Source organism: Epinephelus fuscoguttatus, linkage group LG1 (assembly GCF_011397635.1).
Source record: "Epinephelus fuscoguttatus linkage group LG1, E.fuscoguttatus.final_Chr_v1".
Taxonomy (NCBI): Eukaryota; Metazoa; Chordata; class Actinopteri; order Perciformes; family Serranidae; genus Epinephelus; species Epinephelus fuscoguttatus.
In genome coordinates this window covers 33,013,415-33,031,059 of record NC_064752.1, presented here as the reverse complement: position 1 = coordinate 33,031,059, position 17,645 = coordinate 33,013,415, and the positions used below count along the sequence as shown (strand labels likewise).

The 17,645-nt window shown below is 42.7% G+C and overlaps 2 protein-coding genes across 3 annotated transcripts; one reads left to right on the top strand and one right to left on the bottom strand.

The window, feature by feature from the left end:
- Positions 1-847: 847 nt before the first annotated feature.
- On the top strand, positions 848-6,705 carry myl9b (myosin, light chain 9b, regulatory). Its single transcript, XM_049596700.1, has 4 exons — positions 848-1,005; positions 4,053-4,256; positions 5,117-5,278; positions 5,812-6,705. The coding sequence occupies exons 2-4, from the start codon at positions 4,073-4,075 to the stop codon at positions 5,985-5,987; spliced, it is 522 nt and encodes a 173-aa protein (XP_049452657.1). The 5' UTR covers positions 848-1,005; positions 4,053-4,072; the 3' UTR covers positions 5,988-6,705.
- Positions 6,706-11,329: 4,624 nt separating this feature from the next.
- Positions 11,330-17,341, bottom strand: LOC125889687 (uncharacterized). 2 transcript variants are annotated; one of them, XM_049577733.1, is made up of 3 exons: positions 16,885-17,341; positions 14,142-14,383; positions 11,330-12,949 (listed from the first exon to the last, which is right to left on the bottom strand). In XM_049577733.1, exons 1-3 carry the CDS (start codon positions 16,901-16,903, stop codon positions 11,339-11,341), a joined length of 1,872 nt encoding a protein of 623 aa, XP_049433690.1. In that variant the 5' UTR covers positions 16,904-17,341; the 3' UTR covers positions 11,330-11,338. The 2 variants fall into 2 exon arrangements, with proteins under 2 accessions (XP_049433690.1, XP_049433698.1); XM_049577741.1 differs by lacking the exon at positions 16,885-17,341 and adding an exon at positions 16,477-16,615.
- Between the last annotated feature and the right edge of the window lie 304 nt (positions 17,342-17,645).

Sequence of the window (17,645 nt, the reverse complement as noted above, 5' to 3'; positions counted from 1 at the left end):
TGTAATGTTTAATTTGCAAAAGGATATTTGTATCAAAGAACTGTATCATCATCAGCAAACCGAGAAGACTATATTTTCATTTACTTCACAATAAGATAAAGCACATATTAGATGATGATATGATGATATCCATATAAATGACAAAGCATTCAAAGGGCTAAAAAATATTATTTGTAAGATACCCCACCTAAATGACACACACTGCTTCTACTATATTATACATTATGCACTGCCCAATGAAGGAAAGAAAGATGTTACACATGAATTCTATCAGGACAGTAAGTATTTGATATCCTCACAATATCTTGACAGAAAAAAACAGGCTCATTATTTCTGGCAACGCTTACACTGGAAAGCAGCTTTGTCAGAGTAAACAGCTGCCAAAAAACATCAGAGCACATTTTCTTACAGTGAATAATTGTCAAGCAGGTCTTTAATAAAACACGACGAGACAAAGTGTGAGAAACCACAAAACAGATGTTACCTCCGTGACATAATTTAAGGTGTGTTCCCTGCACTTTCAGGCCTCAGTGATGGGCCAGCCAAACTGCCTATTTAAGGAAAGCCACGGCCTTACAACAGAAACACTGGCTTTCAAAAGCTGATCTGCATCTACTCACAACTCTCTGCCTCATGTTTCCACACTCCAACATACAGAGCCTCCTCTAAATGTTTGGGCCCTTTTTTCTAAATAAGGCAGCCTTATCGTAGTTCCTGTCATTTCTGCCTTTTTTCCCAAACATCCCGAGCAGCGTCTGTGGCAGTAGCAGGCAACAGCCTGTGCATTCTTTTGCCTTGTATGGAGAAATGGCCTGGCCTGAGATGTCTTTGTATGGGACAGGCCGCCCTCTCTATTGGCCAAGCCAGAAAGGGGAGGGACCCACCGGGAGTCTGATTCTTTAAACAAACTTTCCAGTAGGACTGCCTGCTTCCCTTCGCACTGCTGTGTTGGACCCAGACAAAAGGAGTTTGAGGGACTTCTTGATATTTCTACCTGAAGCCAAGGTGAGAGAGAAAGCTGATTTTACCACTGGGTTGCATATTATGTATACAAAGTGTTAAAAATCTCGTATTTTATGTGTTTAAAAAGGACTGAATGTGTAAATGATCTGAGTACAGTGGTACAATGCCCAACTGTGCTGAGAGTGAAGGGGAGCATACAGTTACAGAGAGCTTCAGTGGATCTTTGATTAAAGTGACCAGATAAGCTAAATTAGAGCTGATGATCAAGGTGAAGAGAGACCTATAGAGAATATTCACCTTTGACCTGTTTGTATGCTTGTGTATGCAGCTTAAACGCACTGTATGCATGTGTGTTTACTTTCATCCCATCACTACGGCACATTAGACACAGGAATTTCTGAATGCAGCTGACCCATTTAGATCTCACACACACTCCCCTGAACGCACAGGCGTGCACACCTCTCATGTTGCCTTTTTATAGACGATGAAAGCTTAACTTCCACTTCACTCTCTGTTTGTTTTTGGAATTCCTGACCAGTCTTAACTTGAGTAGTGGTGACCTACTAGACCTGGAGTTAGGGTGAGGGATGGCAGCCTGACTGTTTGGTGATATCAAAGTGTGTATGTGTGTATGTGTGTGTGTGTGTGTGTGTGTGTGTGTGTGTGTGTGTGTGTGTGTGTGTGTGTGTTCTTGCTGGGCGAAGGGACAGAGGAGCTTTGTCGTCCCGCTGGATGAAAGGGTTCACAGAGGAGCTGTGGTGGACAGAGAACAAATACGATTGTCAGTACAAGCAAAGATGAGGCATGTCAGCCAAATGCTTACGTCGCTGCAGTCTGAGCCAGTTGTTCTCTGCCTCTTTGTGAATCATTCACTCTGTGAAGAATGCAGAACATTTCAGCTGTTGCTTTTCCTGCACCTTGAAACTGTAAGTTGTGAAATAATCCCCCTTGTCAAAGACTCTATCTCACTGATTGCTTGAAACAGAAACAGAGTTAAGCACCAGTCAGCCCCTCCCAGGAGACTGTACCCCAGCTGTATCAGTGGAGCCAAACGAGAATGAGAATGTGGCATTCCTCTTAAATTGGGAGCTAGACGCTGTTTTGTTTCCAGCTTCCTCCGCAACTGTTAGATGGAGAATAGAAGGACGCTGTGCCAACAACACTCACCTTCCAGATTTCTTTTTTTTTTTTTCTGGCACATGAAGGGACAGGAGCCGCCAAACAGTAGTGAAATGAGGAAAGTCTGATCCAACATGTGTCTGCACTGTGAGAAAGGAAAGAGTGTGTGCGTGTGTGTGTGGCATTCAGAGCAAGTTAACCACAAGTACAAGAATTTCCTTCCTGTAACGTTCCTGAGAACATACAAATCCATTTTTGGTTGTCATGACTTTATGGAAATGCCACTGTGAACAATTAAGTTATTCATCAAGGTTATAAACACTGGACAGAACCGGCAGGTGATACTTAAATTTGCATTGAAAATAAAAGTTAGAATTCTGCCCTCTTGATACGGTAGCGCTCATTTGTATAAAGATAAATCGAGGAAGAAAGGTCCATATACACAACATAAAAAAATTGCTATAAAGCGACAGGCAAAGCTGCTCAACTTCACAAGCTTTTCTGAGTGCAACCATACAAGCAACAGGGACCACACACAAAAATTACTACTCCAGCATATAAAATATGATGACAGACAGTGTCACACAGACAGTGTCCTTGGAGACAGAGATTTGGTGGACATAGGACAGCATACAAGCTATTCATAAATGCTGGAGCACACTGTGCTATAAAATACACAAATGTATTTTACTGCCAAAATACAACAGTGTTTTCAAATTTGGTGGTAACAAGAAAAAAATATATTTAGTTTAATATTTTTTTCCTTTAATTCTGTGATTTTCATACATAAAAATGTATACATTATATATATTATTTGAATTTGTGGCAAATGTGTTATATATGTTCCATTACAGTCACAGAATGTCATTATATGGTCATTTTGCTCCTTTACTTATTTAAGTGATTGAGAATTAAGGATCCTGCCTGAGGAGAATGTCTACATTATGTCTTAATTACCAGAGCCCACTGAAGATCTGCACTCCTAACTTTTAATTAATTTACAAAATTGCATCTATTATCTGTCTTATCTTTAACAAACCTGACTGCAGTTGAGGAATTTTCAGTTGCTGTAATCTTTGAATGATAACATTTGAGAGGAAGTGACTTGTCTGGACATGATTAACACTCTGGGATCATCAGTAATTATAGCTTTCTAGTAGGACTAAGATGCATTTGAGAAATAGTTTTGTGCTGAGGCCAAGCCTAATGTTGCTGCCAAAAAACAAAGAAAAAAAGAGTACCTTCATATATCTACATCCGTTTGACTTTCACAGATATAAGTTTGCTAAAAAAAAAAAAAAAAAAAAAAGTACATTTCAAGGTGTAAATTAAAGACTGAAAACTAAACCTTGCATGTCAGTAAAGGGTGTGCCATCTCACAGCTCACCTGAGTAAATGATCTCACTGAGTGAGTTAGTCCCATGTTCAGTATTCACATCACCTCAGCGCCTCTCAGGGCATGATGTCATACCTCATACGTGACTAATCAGTCGCATTCACCTGCTGCCTCCTGCCTGTCCAGCCTGTCCCTCTGTCTGCCGTTACCCACTGGGTATAACACAATCACAGAACACGCATGACAAATCCTTGCAGACCTGAACGTGAGTGACAGGTCTAATTCTGGAAGGATGTGAAGTTAGCTGCAGCGTGCACTGTGGAGACATGTCGTTTTCACACCCATCACTGTACCCGACATTTAGGGAGAGTGTGATTCTCTCTCTTGAGGAAACAACAGTGGAAAATTCTCCTGCTTGGGGAAAAAGAGAGAGGGAATATAAAAGAGCCACATGGCTGCAATGCTCCAGTTTTTGGCACTGTGAAATGCAAAATATCAAATTTAACTCATCTTTTCAAAGTGATGCTGAAAACAGTCTTGTTAACAGGTGATACACCCGAGCTGTGTTGTCCCTGATGGTGCAGCATTGTTATTATTATCTAATCCATGAGTCATGCCTTCTGAATGTGTGCAGGCCCAGACCCAGCCGCCATCATGTCGAGCAAGCGTGCAAAGGGAAAGACCACCAAGAAGCGTCCTCAGAGGGCCACCTCCAACGTCTTCGCCATGTTCGACCAGTCTCAGATCCAGGAGTTCAAAGAGGCCTTCAACATGATCGACCAGAACAGAGACGGTTTCATCGACAAGGAGGATCTGCATGACATGCTGGCCTCTCTGGGTACACGGACATGTTCTAACCACATTTATGGCCACAAAAAAAAAATAAATGTGACTTTAAATGTGATATTAAAGGGCCACTTCAACTATTTTACAAAAATGAAGTTTAGTTTGCTCATCATGCGGAGTGCTACTACTACTGCTGCTGACATCATCAGAGTTATCTCGGTTTGGCCTTGGACACTACAAATTTATAGAAGAACGCTATCATAACAAGCTAGGAGTGAGGTGTTTGTAAGATATGGTCATTTATCAGGGGTAGGGGGTCAAAAAAAGATACTTTAGAGCTGCATCATGGGAAATTTAGCATCCAGTGTTACTGGAGCTAAAAGTCAGGATATCTTGGCCTGTGCAGCCTCAATTTTGACCATTCATTTTTTAGTCTCTCTTGAGTTTCCAAACTTTGTGTGAAAAAGTAATGCTAAATTGCTAGAGTATGCCTTTAATTTCTTGTAAATTGAATAAAGAAATAAATATGTGGCTCTGAAAGGTGCCCTCTGAACTGCTGTACTGCGCTGTTAACTTTAAGGGGCACTCGGCACTCTCCTCCCTGTGATTTGGATCGGCTCCAGAATTTCATGGGCTCTTACTTGGCCCATGCCATACCTTACCACCAAGTTTCGTGAAAATTGGGCCAGTAGTTTTTCCATAATCCTAACATAATCCAAACAACTCAACCCAAAACATAACCCCTTTGGCGGAGGTAATTAGTTCTTTAACAAAATATGCTAAATGCTATTTATAGGAACAGGTTTCTACGGTATTAGCATGAAGAAACACTTCCTGGTGTTTAGTAGCCCCCAGAAAAAGCAGATACATTAACATTTACATACATTAGATAACAGTGTTCTCTGTCCTCAGGTAAGAACCCCTCTGATGAATACCTGGAGGGGATGATGAGCGAAGCACCAGGGCCCATCAACTTCACCATGTTCCTCACCATGTTTGGAGAGAGGCTCAATGGAACGGACCCCGAGGACGTCATCCGCAATGCCTTTGCCTGTTTTGATGAGGAGGGATCTGGTGAGTCAGTATAAACAAAATACTCTATATACAGATCTCGGCACTTAGTGTTTCCGAGTTGTTCTATTGTTCCTGCTGCTGTCGCAAAGACAACCACATCACTTTGTGTTTTCCTCAGAGTCTAGCAACTACCGATAACACAGGACAGGACTTTGGCTGTTCCACTGTCTGTTATTCTGCTACTGGGGATGGTAACTGCAAAGAACTTACATTAGACGTTTTCGAGATTGGAGGAACTTTTTCATAGTTCAAAGAACACAGTTTTAAGAGCCCCCCTTTTTATGTTGTCCGCATCACAAGAACTAGGGACGATTGTAGTTCTTAGAACGCAGTTTTGAGGGTAATTGAGCCTATGTTTCCCCGTAAGATTGTAAACAGTGGCAGACAGAATTGCACAGTGAACATGAGGGAACCAATCGAGATACAAAATGGTGTCATTTTTCTATAGCCATGAACTTGTGCAATCAATGTTTGCGTCTTAAAGGAAAAAAACGTGTCTATTTTGACTTTAATGGGTGTTCTCTGTGTCTAAGGTGTGATCCATGAGGACCATCTGAGAGAGCTGCTGACCACCATGGGTGACCGCTTCACAGACGAAGAGGTGGACGAGCTGTTCCGCGAGGCGCCCATTGACAAGAAGGGCAACTTCAACTACGCAGAGTTCACCCGCATTCTCAAACACGGTGCCAAAGAGAAGGATGACGAATAGACGGAGACATCAGCTGCCTCAGGGCCCCCCGAACATACACTGAACCACAAATCGATCCCTAGCTCCTACCTTCATGGACCTTGTAGGTTTTAGAGAAAAGAAATAGGAATAGTATATAAAGTCTTTTATATAGGAGCAGAAGTGGCTATGGTGTTACAGTTATTTAGATATGAACATGTTTTTGATAGGTAGGGGCTTGGGATTCATTTGGGATCCACGGAAACATTTTGCAATACACTACTTTTCACCTTATATCATCATTGAAGGTTACCATGAAGAGAAGTGTATGTGCATCTCAGAGCTTCATGTCACTTTGACTGCTGGGTGGATGTTTGAGATGCATCAAACATCATGTATGTGTGTGCGGGGGTGTTTTTGGACTGTGTGATCCGGTGCCACATACAGTACCAGCAATGTTTACCTCTTCCTGCCAATTAGCTACAGTACCACACCTGCACAAGCACTGCAACAGGTCTCCATATCTGTAATGTTTGTATCCCTGTATATTAACAATGGATTTTAAAGAAGCAACCATTCTGATTTTGTTTATTAAAAGTGGTGAGTACTTGATGAAATGGTTTGTTGTAGAGCTTTCAGTCTAAAGTCTTTGACCCATCAGCTGGCTGTGTGTATTTGTTGAAGGATCAAGTATGTTTGTGTTGTTGAAGGAATTCAGTCTTGAATTGTTCCTCAGACAAATAAAGTAAAGTTCATTCGTGCTGTTGACCACAAAAAAAGTGTATATGTATGTTTAGGGTGTTTTGAAGTCCTGTTTTCTACTTACGTCACATGCTTACATCATAACCAGCGTAAATGTTTTCCTACAAAGCAGTACACTGTACTTTACACTACCACCATTTTTCAAAGGACTCTGCAGCTTGAGCTTTAAACAAGAGCATGAATGCACTAACCTGAATATATTTTTTTTCAATGTAAATGAATGTAACTAAGTGTTCACTACTGCAAGCAGCTATAAACTGAAGACTAAACTCAGTCATCAATTCACAAAAAAATAAAAACAATAACTCAAAGTAATGTGAATAATCTGTAGTTAGTTGGCTAAAACATGCAATAACATTAGTACAGTATATTACTAAGGCTTTGTCATTGGCACTGTTGGCTGCACCAACCACCAAGATGGACCATCTCCACTGTCTGGCCAAAGCGTGCTCGACTGCCTCAAGTCAGGTTGCAGTGAGGTCAGATGGGCTTCGTCAACATTGTTCATAACACTAATAAAGGAGCCATCAAAAGAGTGATGCATATTTTATGTCAGCTCAGTCCTCCGAAGAAAATGTTGGCATTGTACATTTCTGCAAACCATAAATGTGTTACATTTGTACGTTTCATTCGTATCATTCATTCATCAATTTTCCCTAACTGCTTATCCTGCTGGGGGTTGTGGGTGTGCTGGAGCCTATCCCAGCTGACATTAGCAAGAGGGCTGACGTATAGAGACAGACAACCGTTCATGCTCACATTCACACCAACGGGCAATTTAGAGTTATCAATTAACCTGCATGTCTTTGTACTGTGGGAAGAAGCTGGAGTACACGGTGAAAAAACCCACACTGACATGGGGAAAGCACGCAGGTTCCACACTGGGTTTGGAACCGGGAACCTTCTTGCTGTGTGGTGACAATGCCAACCACTGTAACACTGTGCCGGCCATATTTCAAATCAGCCCTGTCGTCAGAGAAAATATTGGCATTGTACATTTCTGCAAACCATAAATACGTTTCTGTAGTACATTCCATTTGTATCATTAAGTTTCTAAAGTGGCGTAGTTCTTGATTACACCATCAACAAAACTGGGCGTTTTTAGCGAGACATTGCGGCATGTCCAGCTGTGATTGTGGCACCTAAACCAGGTATTTTAAACCATAACATGATCTTTTAGGTTTTATGCCTAAACATAACCACACATTAACCACAGAGTTGTTGAGAAACAAGTTTCAACTCATCTGCTACAAAATAGTGTTCAAATGTTACTTACCTGTGATTTGCAGAAACATACAATGCCAACATGTATTCCAGTGATTGGGCTCAAAGCATGCAAATAATTTAATTCACTGTGCCATTCACAAGTTACAGGCAGCTTCTAATGTGGAATGTTTTCTTGGATGCTACGCTATGCACAAATCAATCAACACACCTTTAATATATACTTTGATCATTCTATTTGGTTTTATTGGCTCTCTTGCCTGACATTAGGTGATGAATGAATCTCCAAGCCTTTAAAAAAAGGTATATAAATTTAAATTATATTAATTATGGGCAACAAGTGTACAAGTACAATAAAGTTTTTGACCACAATAATACCAGCAGGGCGGACAGAAAAATGTTCCATCGGTTCATTTACAGACACACCCTCAAGTGGGTAGCCCTTTTGTATGGGCATCCTTGCCGCACTGGGCTGATGTGCTGTGTTAAACCGAGTCAAGTTAAGCCAGCACAAGAGGATGGAAATAAAAAACCCTTACTTAACCAAAACAGTTTGGAAGAATGGTGTGTTAATGTTGTGCCCGCTGGCCTTTTTCACAGCAGACATTTTGACTTGTCATAGTAGGAAATACACAGGTGTTACTAATGACATTAACAATACCTCTCTAATATAAGTAGAATAAGTAATATAAGTATATTAAGTAATAAGTGTCCCAGTAAGTCATGACAGTGTGACAGTGACCCAGCATGCACAGTACCAGGACACTACTGTGACATGTCACAATGTCTTCCATGTAAAAGGCTATTGTGTGAAAGAAATTGTTATAACGATACAATTTTGTTCTCTGAAGTAAACTTGAGCTTTTACAGGCAACAAAAACCAATAAGAAAGAGCATGTAAGAAAAACTGAACTTTTATTTCTTTGAAATGTTTATACAAAACACACATTTAAAGTTTAAGGCATATATTGCACAGACTATTGAGAAGTTTTTATATATAAAAAAAGGGACATCATCCCTCAGTCGTAGGTTTAAGGCACAGCAGCCAGTCATACTGCCAACGGTCAGTCATGATTCACAACATGAACTTGAAAAACATTTTTGAATGCATTTGGCTGTAAGAAAACTACATAGTTTGAGATAAAGTTCATGCCAATACAAAAAACAAAAACAAAAACAAAAACATGACCTTGAAAATATTTACACGCATCATCACATTGTCTGATCTGATTGGAGCATCATGTTGCATCTAAAAATCACATAGAAACCTTGCTATTAAAAAGAAAAAAACAAAACAAAACAAAACAAAACAAAACACAACACATGCTTGCCTAATCTTTAGCCAGCCATTTCCAGTATCTAAACCGATAAAGGTGTTGTCACAGTGGCATGATGTAGTATGAACAATAAAATATTACTTTAATACTTAGTATTCTACATATGACCCAAGCCTGACATGATCTGTGTAAATTGAGGTATAAATGCACATCAGTCTAGTGAGTACCTGTAACAAAACAAAACAAAAAAAACCCCAAACTCCTCTAGTGTCGTCCACAGCGCATTACTGGCAGTGAGAAGGGACAAACAAAATAGAAGCGGAAAGAGTTTATATCAGCCGTGACGTTTTCGCAGGGTCTGTGCTCAGCAGTACTCTGACCTGACATCAGACAGACATTCTCATTCTGTCCAACTCCTTGCACATGTAAATTGTAACCGTTATAACCAACCACAGCTCAAGACACTGGTGAACAAGACAGTATTGAAGATTTGATGCACAATCCTGCTAAAGTATTATTCACATCGGAACTCTTCCACATGACGCTACTGTTAATAGATGCCCTGATGGCATTCAGCCTTATATCGCGGATTATGCTACGACAGTTTCATGGAAACTACAGCTTTATGAATGATTAGAAATCTCTAGAAACCATTTCTAAACACAGGTGGAAAGCACTGATGAGGAAAAACTTGGATTTTTATGCTGGGAAGGAAACCCCCCCAGCGAATTCCAGCTATTTCAGTAATAAGCTACATTTGCATTGCCTACACGCTACATGCATCAATTCATCTTTGCACTAGTAAGACATTCAGGTTTGAAATACACAGACCAAATCATAAGGCCCCAAATTGACAGGGAAATCTGAATAATTTTATCTCTACCAATGTTTAAAGTGTTTCGCACCACAGAAGATAAAAGGCGCCAGGTCTTGCAGCAAGTGTAACGTTTCAATCCAGGAGCTGTGAGAGCTTGATGTCATCAGATCGCCAAGCTGCTCACCTCTCAACTGAAATCGATTTCTGTAACAGATCCAATGTGACCCTCTCCCCTTCGTCCTATATCAATAGCCCTCCCCCCCTCAACTACAATCCCTGAAAGTCGCACACAACTGATCATGGTCGCATAAAGTGACGGACATGACTGCCTCGCCTTTGGCTAAAACACAGAAAAGATGTTTCTATGGCAAACAAAGAAACACGTGGTACTTGAGCGCATGTGTTGAGTGGCAGAGAGGACAATTCATCAGGGCCAATGAATCCCCTTAGCTATAAAAAGACAGGAAGACAGGAAGGAGGGGCAGGATGGAGACAGACACATTGAGGCGAGTCATTCAGTCAGGCTCGCTGCAGTACAATCAATTCCCCTTCTGCTCAGCTCCGAGGGAAAAAGAGAGGGAAATATGCTAGAGAGAAAACCAGACCGAAATCTGCATTACTATGATGGTGTTGCTCTGCGTGAGGGATATATAAAAAAAAAAAAAACACACAAACTCTCATGTCCTCCTTTTTTATCCAGGAGGGGAACGGGTGATAGGCAGCCTAGCCAATGATATCAATGTCTTTTGTACATTCAATAAAGTCCAGTACTGCTACTGAAGAGGCTAACTGCTGGTCCTGAAAATGATACCAAAGTACATTGTGTACAATTAAGGGATATTTCCTCCTCATCCATTATCTATCACATGGAAAGAGATTTGAAAATTCGGCATCAAAAACTTTGTACAATACATTTACTCTGCTCTGTCAGGAATGTTCCTTGTGAGAAATGACATCAAAGTGTTCTTACCAGCAGGTGTCTCCATCAAGAACAGCATATTTAAACGATAAAAAGTTGCTTTAAACAGCAAGTCTCTGTAACACCCCGTAATTGTTACTTCATTGTGTCCCAGATCTCGTTCCCTGTATTCTGCAGGCACAGCCATTGATGACAAAAAGGGGGACTGGTGACGAAGATACATTCTCCTATATACAGTGTTGTCCAGCCAACAGGAGTGTTTGGCCTCTCTCCTCCGCAGAAATTATATATATATATATATATATATATATATATATATATATATATATATATATATATATATATATATATATATATATATATATATATAAAAAAAGGTGCCAACTTCCAGCTCCTAGTTCACAGTTTCACTCACTGTGTGCAGGCTGTGCTGAGGGCCCCACACTGTGGTGATGGGGGTCTTTACAACTTGAAGAGAAGTGGGTTGCCTGGTATCAGCATGGACCATGCTCCAAACACTGGGCACCACTGCTGTGTTTCTCTGTGCACTACTATTTATACTGCTACTGCTGCTGCTGGTGGAGGAGGAAGGCTGAAGAGGAGCAGTGAGGTGGGAAGCAAGGCCCAGGAGAGGTGTAACTGTTGGCGTAGAGGAGGATGTTGGGGCTGAAGTAGGGAGAGGAGTTGGAGTTTGGGCAGAGGCAAAGACTGGGTTGTGAACAGGGGCTGGAGACGACGCTGTGGTTAAAACTGGTGGTGATGGACATGGAACTGTGACTGGGATTATGGGGGATTTGTGGAACGGCAGGTAAAGAGGGACTCCTCTGGGCTCTGTGAAAGAGGCGATGGCTGGAGAACGAGCAGCTGGAACAAGCGCTACGGTGTGGGGTGACGCCTGGCTTGGAGCAGTGACGGAGGTGGGACTTGTGGCTGGGAGGACTTGCGATGGCAACGAGACTGGCCTTGTGGCTGCCACTGACGCACTCGTAGGACACACGGTGGGCAGTGGAGCTGGAACTGAGCTTGTGGCTGGAGCTGGGGTGAGGGCTGGAGCAGCAGCTGGTTTCTGGGAATTCGGCTGTCCTAAAACTGAGGCAGGCACTGGCACTATGGTTGGCAGATGGGCTGGGGTGAGCTGAGTCTGGTTTGGGCTGGAGGCTCTGGCAGTGTCCTTCTCCAAGGGACTCCAGATGACTTTATTCATCGGGAGAGGAGATAGCCTTGGGGCTGGGACCAAGACTGGAGCTTGGACTGGACCAGAGGCTGCTAAAGACAGAGGCACTGGAGCCTTTACTGAAGTTACAGCTGACACAGGAACAGCCATAGCCTTCTCCATCAGACTCTGCACCCTGGAAGGATCCATGACTTGCTGGCTGTCCTCTGGAGGCGGTGTAGGTCCCATGTCACTACCGTAAGCACTGCACTGTGCCTCCACTGGTTCAGTCTTTACAGCCTCTGTAGGTCTGTTCTGGCTTTCCTGGAGCCTCTTCTGATTCTCCTGCTCTGCTGCCCTCTGAAGAGCAGCGTCGACCAGGAGCCTCAAGTCGCTGAAGTCCTGGCTGGGGAACAGCTCGGGAGGAGTCGGGGGAGGCGTGTTGAAGAGACCACCGGTGGGGCTAGCTGCCATTGTTGTGCTGGTGAGACAAACCGTACTGACCCCCTGCTCCTCTGCTTCTCTCAGCAGACTTTGTGCATCGAGCTTCATCAGCGCCTGCACCGACCCTTCCTTACCGGGGTAGCCCGCTCCTGTCAGAATAGCCGTCGCTGTGCTCCCAAGGAGACTGAGGTCCAGTGTAGGGGCAGAGCGGATGACAGACGGGCGTTGTTGAGATGAGGAAGTGGAAGAGTTGCTTTCTGGAGAGCTGGCTCCGCCTCCATGAGACGAGTGGCCTTCACTTTTACTGCCAACCTTGCGGGAGATAGTAAACTTGGTGGGATCTTTGCCATCTTTGCGGAGCAGGTCAGGGAGGAGGCGGCGACGTGCGTTGATGAACCAGTTACATATCTGGGAAAAGAGGAGGAAATTCTGATATAAACAGACCTGATCGCAGCTGCTCTCATGGATGTTTTACTTTGATAAAAGACAGCCAGAAGTCAGTCAAAGAGATGCACTTTTACATTATTCTTTTGAGGGCCTGCACTGATATCATTGCAACACTTTGATTCATCTTTTACTCAACAGCTTCAGTCACCCTCAATTAGCCGGATCCATAACTCAACTCTTGCATCACATTCAAGATCTAAAAATGATCCGAGGCCTGTGATTTTAATAACCGCCTGCACATTTTTCTTCATCTGTCTGCACGAGGCCTTACTTACCCCCTCTAGTGGTTCAGCCTCCCACACAAGGAAGAAAGAGTGGGACAGACAGAGATGAGAGCCCTCAGACAGCTGGCAATAATGAAGGTCTGAGCTCAAATATGCTGAGCCACAGAGAAGCCAGCCAAATGCATTCCACTGAACTGACTACATAACAAGGAACTCTGCTGCTGCTGCTGCCTCACGCTGGTCTTTAATGCCTTCTCTAACGCTGCCTCTCTGTTTGTGCGTGCCTACATGTTGAGAGGGAAAGAGGAAATGTCTACTACTGATGCAATGAAGTGAAAAGGGAAGGCTGGGAAAGTCTCAATCTCAAGCAGCAGTGTGGTGATACCATCTGATTGTTGTTTACTAGTTCGCTGTGTTGGTTGAAAAGCTGGTCGCAAGTGTTGGTAAAAAGTAGTATCAGTGTCGTGTAAATCATGAAAAGGTATTATGACTGTAGTTTAAACACCTTTCTTGTGTGCAGCAATAGACTTTATAGTGATAAATTGAGTCTGGTGTGCAGGTCACGAACAGCCTTTTGTGCAGTACAAATATTAGCAGTAGAAAATAATATTCAGTATCAAAGCTACCTTTATTGAATTGAAAGCACTGCTTCTGATGTAAAAATGTCAAAATGAATACACAAAAGCTTTTAAAAAATTCAGATAAAACCTGTAAAAGCTTAGATTTATGTGTATACTTTATCAAAAACAAATAGAAAACGTGAAGACAAATGAAAATGTCAAAGTTGATCATCTCTACTTAAGAACAGGAAACAAATCCACCAGAATGCAGAAACAATGTGCTCCACAAGTGTCATTTCCTCTGTTAAGTACTGAGTGCTTCTGGGAAAACAAAAAAATGTATACACTGATTAAAAATCCACTCCTCACCTGCAGCACGGAGAGGTTGGTCTGGCCCGACAGACTGAGTTTCTCCTGCTCAGACGGGTAGGCGTTGAAGCGGTGCTCGTACAGCCAGCTCCGCAGGATCTGCACCGCCTCCTTGGGCAGGTTGCCGCGGCGACGGCGCTTCCCAAAGAGCCCCCTTCCTGACAGGTCGAGCGGGGAGCCATCATCACTGTCCGACACAGCCGAGGAGTGCTCCTGCTCCGGGCGATGCTCTTCTTCCAGAGCTGAGGAAAAAGGAGGTGTGTCGTCAGTCACGTTCAATCAGTGTGTCATTCAATCATCCTGTTTATATCAAATCTGCTAATCACCAGGTATACAGAGGTAGTTCTTTGTGTTTATTTTATGTGTCTTTATTTTGCCTGTTATGAAGCATGAGGAAGGGAGAAGATCACATCTTGCATGAGCGGCCATACATTCACTCAGGCCTTTGCAGGGTTTGGTTTGATCTACTTTTATGCACAAAATGAAACCTAACTACTTCTTCATGATACCAGGAGCCAGTGAGCAGAGGCTGGGCCGAAAACTAAAGCAGTGGTTTGTACTGATTTGACACTAAGCAGTGAACAAGTGCACAAACCTCCTCAGTTACTTTTAACCTCATAATTTTACCCAATTTAAAGTGAGGTTTGCATAAGCTTCGCGGTCTGAACATATTTAAACAATGGCTTTGAGGTTTGAACTTTGTTGTAGGATTTTTTTTTGTGTCAATCTATGGTTGGCCACTGGAGAGAATCTCCCCTCAAAATGGAGCATGCCTGATCCCAGGGGTGGGCCACAGAATGCAGTAAATGTCTTTCTCTGAGGCTGGGTGAAACCTGACCCCCGGGGGCAGCGCCTGTCTTCACAAAGAAGATTGTGTGCATATCAACATCACAGTAGCCACTGGCCCAGGAACCTATTGACCATGCAAAGGAGGCCGTTTTCACCTCATGCCACTTCGGCTCAAGACTGCTGGAGTAGTTGACAAATCTTTTGAATTCTGCATTCCTTGTCAATGAGGGAAGTCCTACACCAAGCAAGAAAACTGGGGGGAAAAAATAAAAACACACAAATGCAAATTCAATGCAGTTGCCCTGATTTCTGTAAATGAGCCTCGCCTTGCCCCTTAAATTACTGTTTTAGAGCAGGGCTGGGCACTGTTGATTGTCGATTTCTACTGTGACCTAATGATAAACTTATGTCATGATTCACCTATTGGACAAATTGTTCTTCTAAGTAATGATTCTTTGCAAACAAAGCTAAAACATTAAGTTTGTCAAGTGTGCTGTCTGATATAATACAGCCACAGAACATGATTAATTACACTAGAGCCCCAACAATTAATTGCTTAGTTGACAACTATTGAATTAGTCACAAACTAATATGATAATCAATTGATCAGTTTGAGTGTTTTTTTTAATTTAAGAAAGTAAAAATCCTCTGATTACAGCTTTTTGAATGTGAATATTGTCGGTTTTCTTTACTCTTCTATGACATTAAAGTAAAAACCTTTGGGTTTTGGAGAAAACAAGACATTTGACGATGTCATTTTGGGCTTATATCAACATTTTTCGCCATTTTCTGACATTTTATAGTCCAATCAATTGCTAAAAAACTCAACAGATTAATCAACAAAGATAATAGTCATTAGTTGCAGTCCTACATTAGATTGAACGTCACTTTTTTTCAATTCGATTTTGCTTACATTTGCCAGAAACATTTCAATCATACCATCCATCTCTGTGTTAAAACTCTTGAGATTGCAGTAAAATGTTAACAATTTCAGCATCAAACCGAGTCTAATATGGTCTAACTGAGTCTAAATACTAAAGTGTGTAAAACCAGTATCCCATTAATAAGCCACACTCATGGTTGACAGACATCCCTGGCTATCCTTACTGAGAGAAAGGATGTGGCCCACAACAAAGTGACACCCCCTCAGCTCCACAGGATCATTGGAAAGACATTTAAAGATTTATCAGACTATTTACACCCATTCAATGTGGGATTCATTTGATGAAACAAACAGCCAGGACAGATTTCAGACAGATGCAAGCTTAGTACATTATGTCACATCAGCACGAGCTACGTCAAACATGTCACAGACAGGCAAACTGACCAACTTTTTGTTTACTAAAGGTCTACTAACAATGTGGTAAATCTATGCGAAGGAAAAGTGGTGTTCACATTTAAAATATGTTTTAAAAATGAGGTGAAATGGTGGTAAAAGTTAGTTTGTAGACTCGACAGTGGAGTAAACTTAACAACAGTCAAGAACAGTCAGTCTCCAGTTGAGAATTTGAATCTGACCGTTAGAAACGCCACCAACGCTACTCACCGAACATCAACTTCACAGAGCAGCTCGCTTTGTCAAAGTGATAACGTCATACTCGGTGAAATGATGTCCTCGACAAAGCCTCTCGAATAAAGCTAAATGTTACCTTCAACCGACACAAACCGAGGAGCTACTCTGTAAATTAGCCATCTGGACCCGCACAAAGGAGGCAGGCAGGAAAGCACAGCCTCCCGCATGTCACGCCGCCAGATGGACACCATGCCTGCCTCCAGAGATAACTAGCTGGCTAGCTGTCCCTCCAAATTTGAGCACAAACACACGCTGCATTTGCTCGCGACAAAAAGCCCGCATACCAGGCTAAAACCAACAGCGAAGACACAGCGGGCTCACAGGCAGACACTTATAAACGTGCACGGCCGTGATAAAGAACACGACATGAGTGCTGCTCACCTCGTTTGAATGCTTTCATTCTTTGTTGATGGCTTGCTTGAAAACACGCAGCTGTCCAAGTTGCTTGCTGTACAAAGCGTGCCCGCGAGCCAAGCGATGGTTGACACAACGGCACTTTCTTCCAAGAAGCTGAAGGTGTTGCGCTTTTTTCTCCGACTTAAATGCCTCGCTTTTGGGGTTCTGCCGCACGGAAAGGTTTCACCGGAGACTCCGTTTCCATCGCACTCTTCGCTTTCTGCCAAGATAAATGTTTTCTGTTTTGTGTCGCTTGTTCCTTTTTACCTGCACGCAGCAGCGCCAGCTCTTTGCCAATCTTGACAGTCGGAGCTGAGATGATCCCGCCTCATCGACAGCTGTCAGCCAATCACGAGCCTGCACTGCGCCTCCTGGGCCGCTGTCAGCCAATCAGGGCGCTCCGCCAGACAGCAGACGGGCTCCGTGTAATTGTGACTGACGGGAGAACCATTTCATTCAAAGTACAGCGCAGTCATTGAAACAATGTTATTTTCTCGACGCGGTTGAAATCCCACATCGACATCGACACACGCCAGAGTATAAATAGCACCGCAGTCATCTTCACAGCCATTGTCGTTTTCATCCATGTGTGCGTGACACAGATAGACAATGTGGAGAGGCTTTACGTAACGCTGTGCAAAATGTTCTTGTTACATAAATCATAAGCGTCGAAAGCGTCCGCTGGTGTGCGCATTTCACTACTTCACAGCACAATTAACCGAGTTACTTCGACTCACACCGCCTGC

Coding starts and splice junctions, on each gene's coding strand:
- myl9b (XM_049596700.1), top strand. CDS start 4,073: ATGTCGAGCAAGCGTGCAAAGGGAAAGACCACCAAGAAGCGTCCTCAG. Junction 4,257..5,116: donor TGACATGCTGGCCTCTCTGG/GTACACGGACAT, acceptor CTCTGTCCTCAG/GTAAGAACCCCTCTGATGAA. Junction 5,279..5,811: donor TTTTGATGAGGAGGGATCTG/GTGAGTCAGTAT, acceptor TCTGTGTCTAAG/GTGTGATCCATGAGGACCAT.
- LOC125889687 (XM_049577733.1), bottom strand. Junction 12,950..14,141: donor CCAACCTCTCCGTGCTGCAG/GTGAGGAGTGGA, acceptor CTCTTTTCCCAG/ATATGTAACTGGTTCATCAA.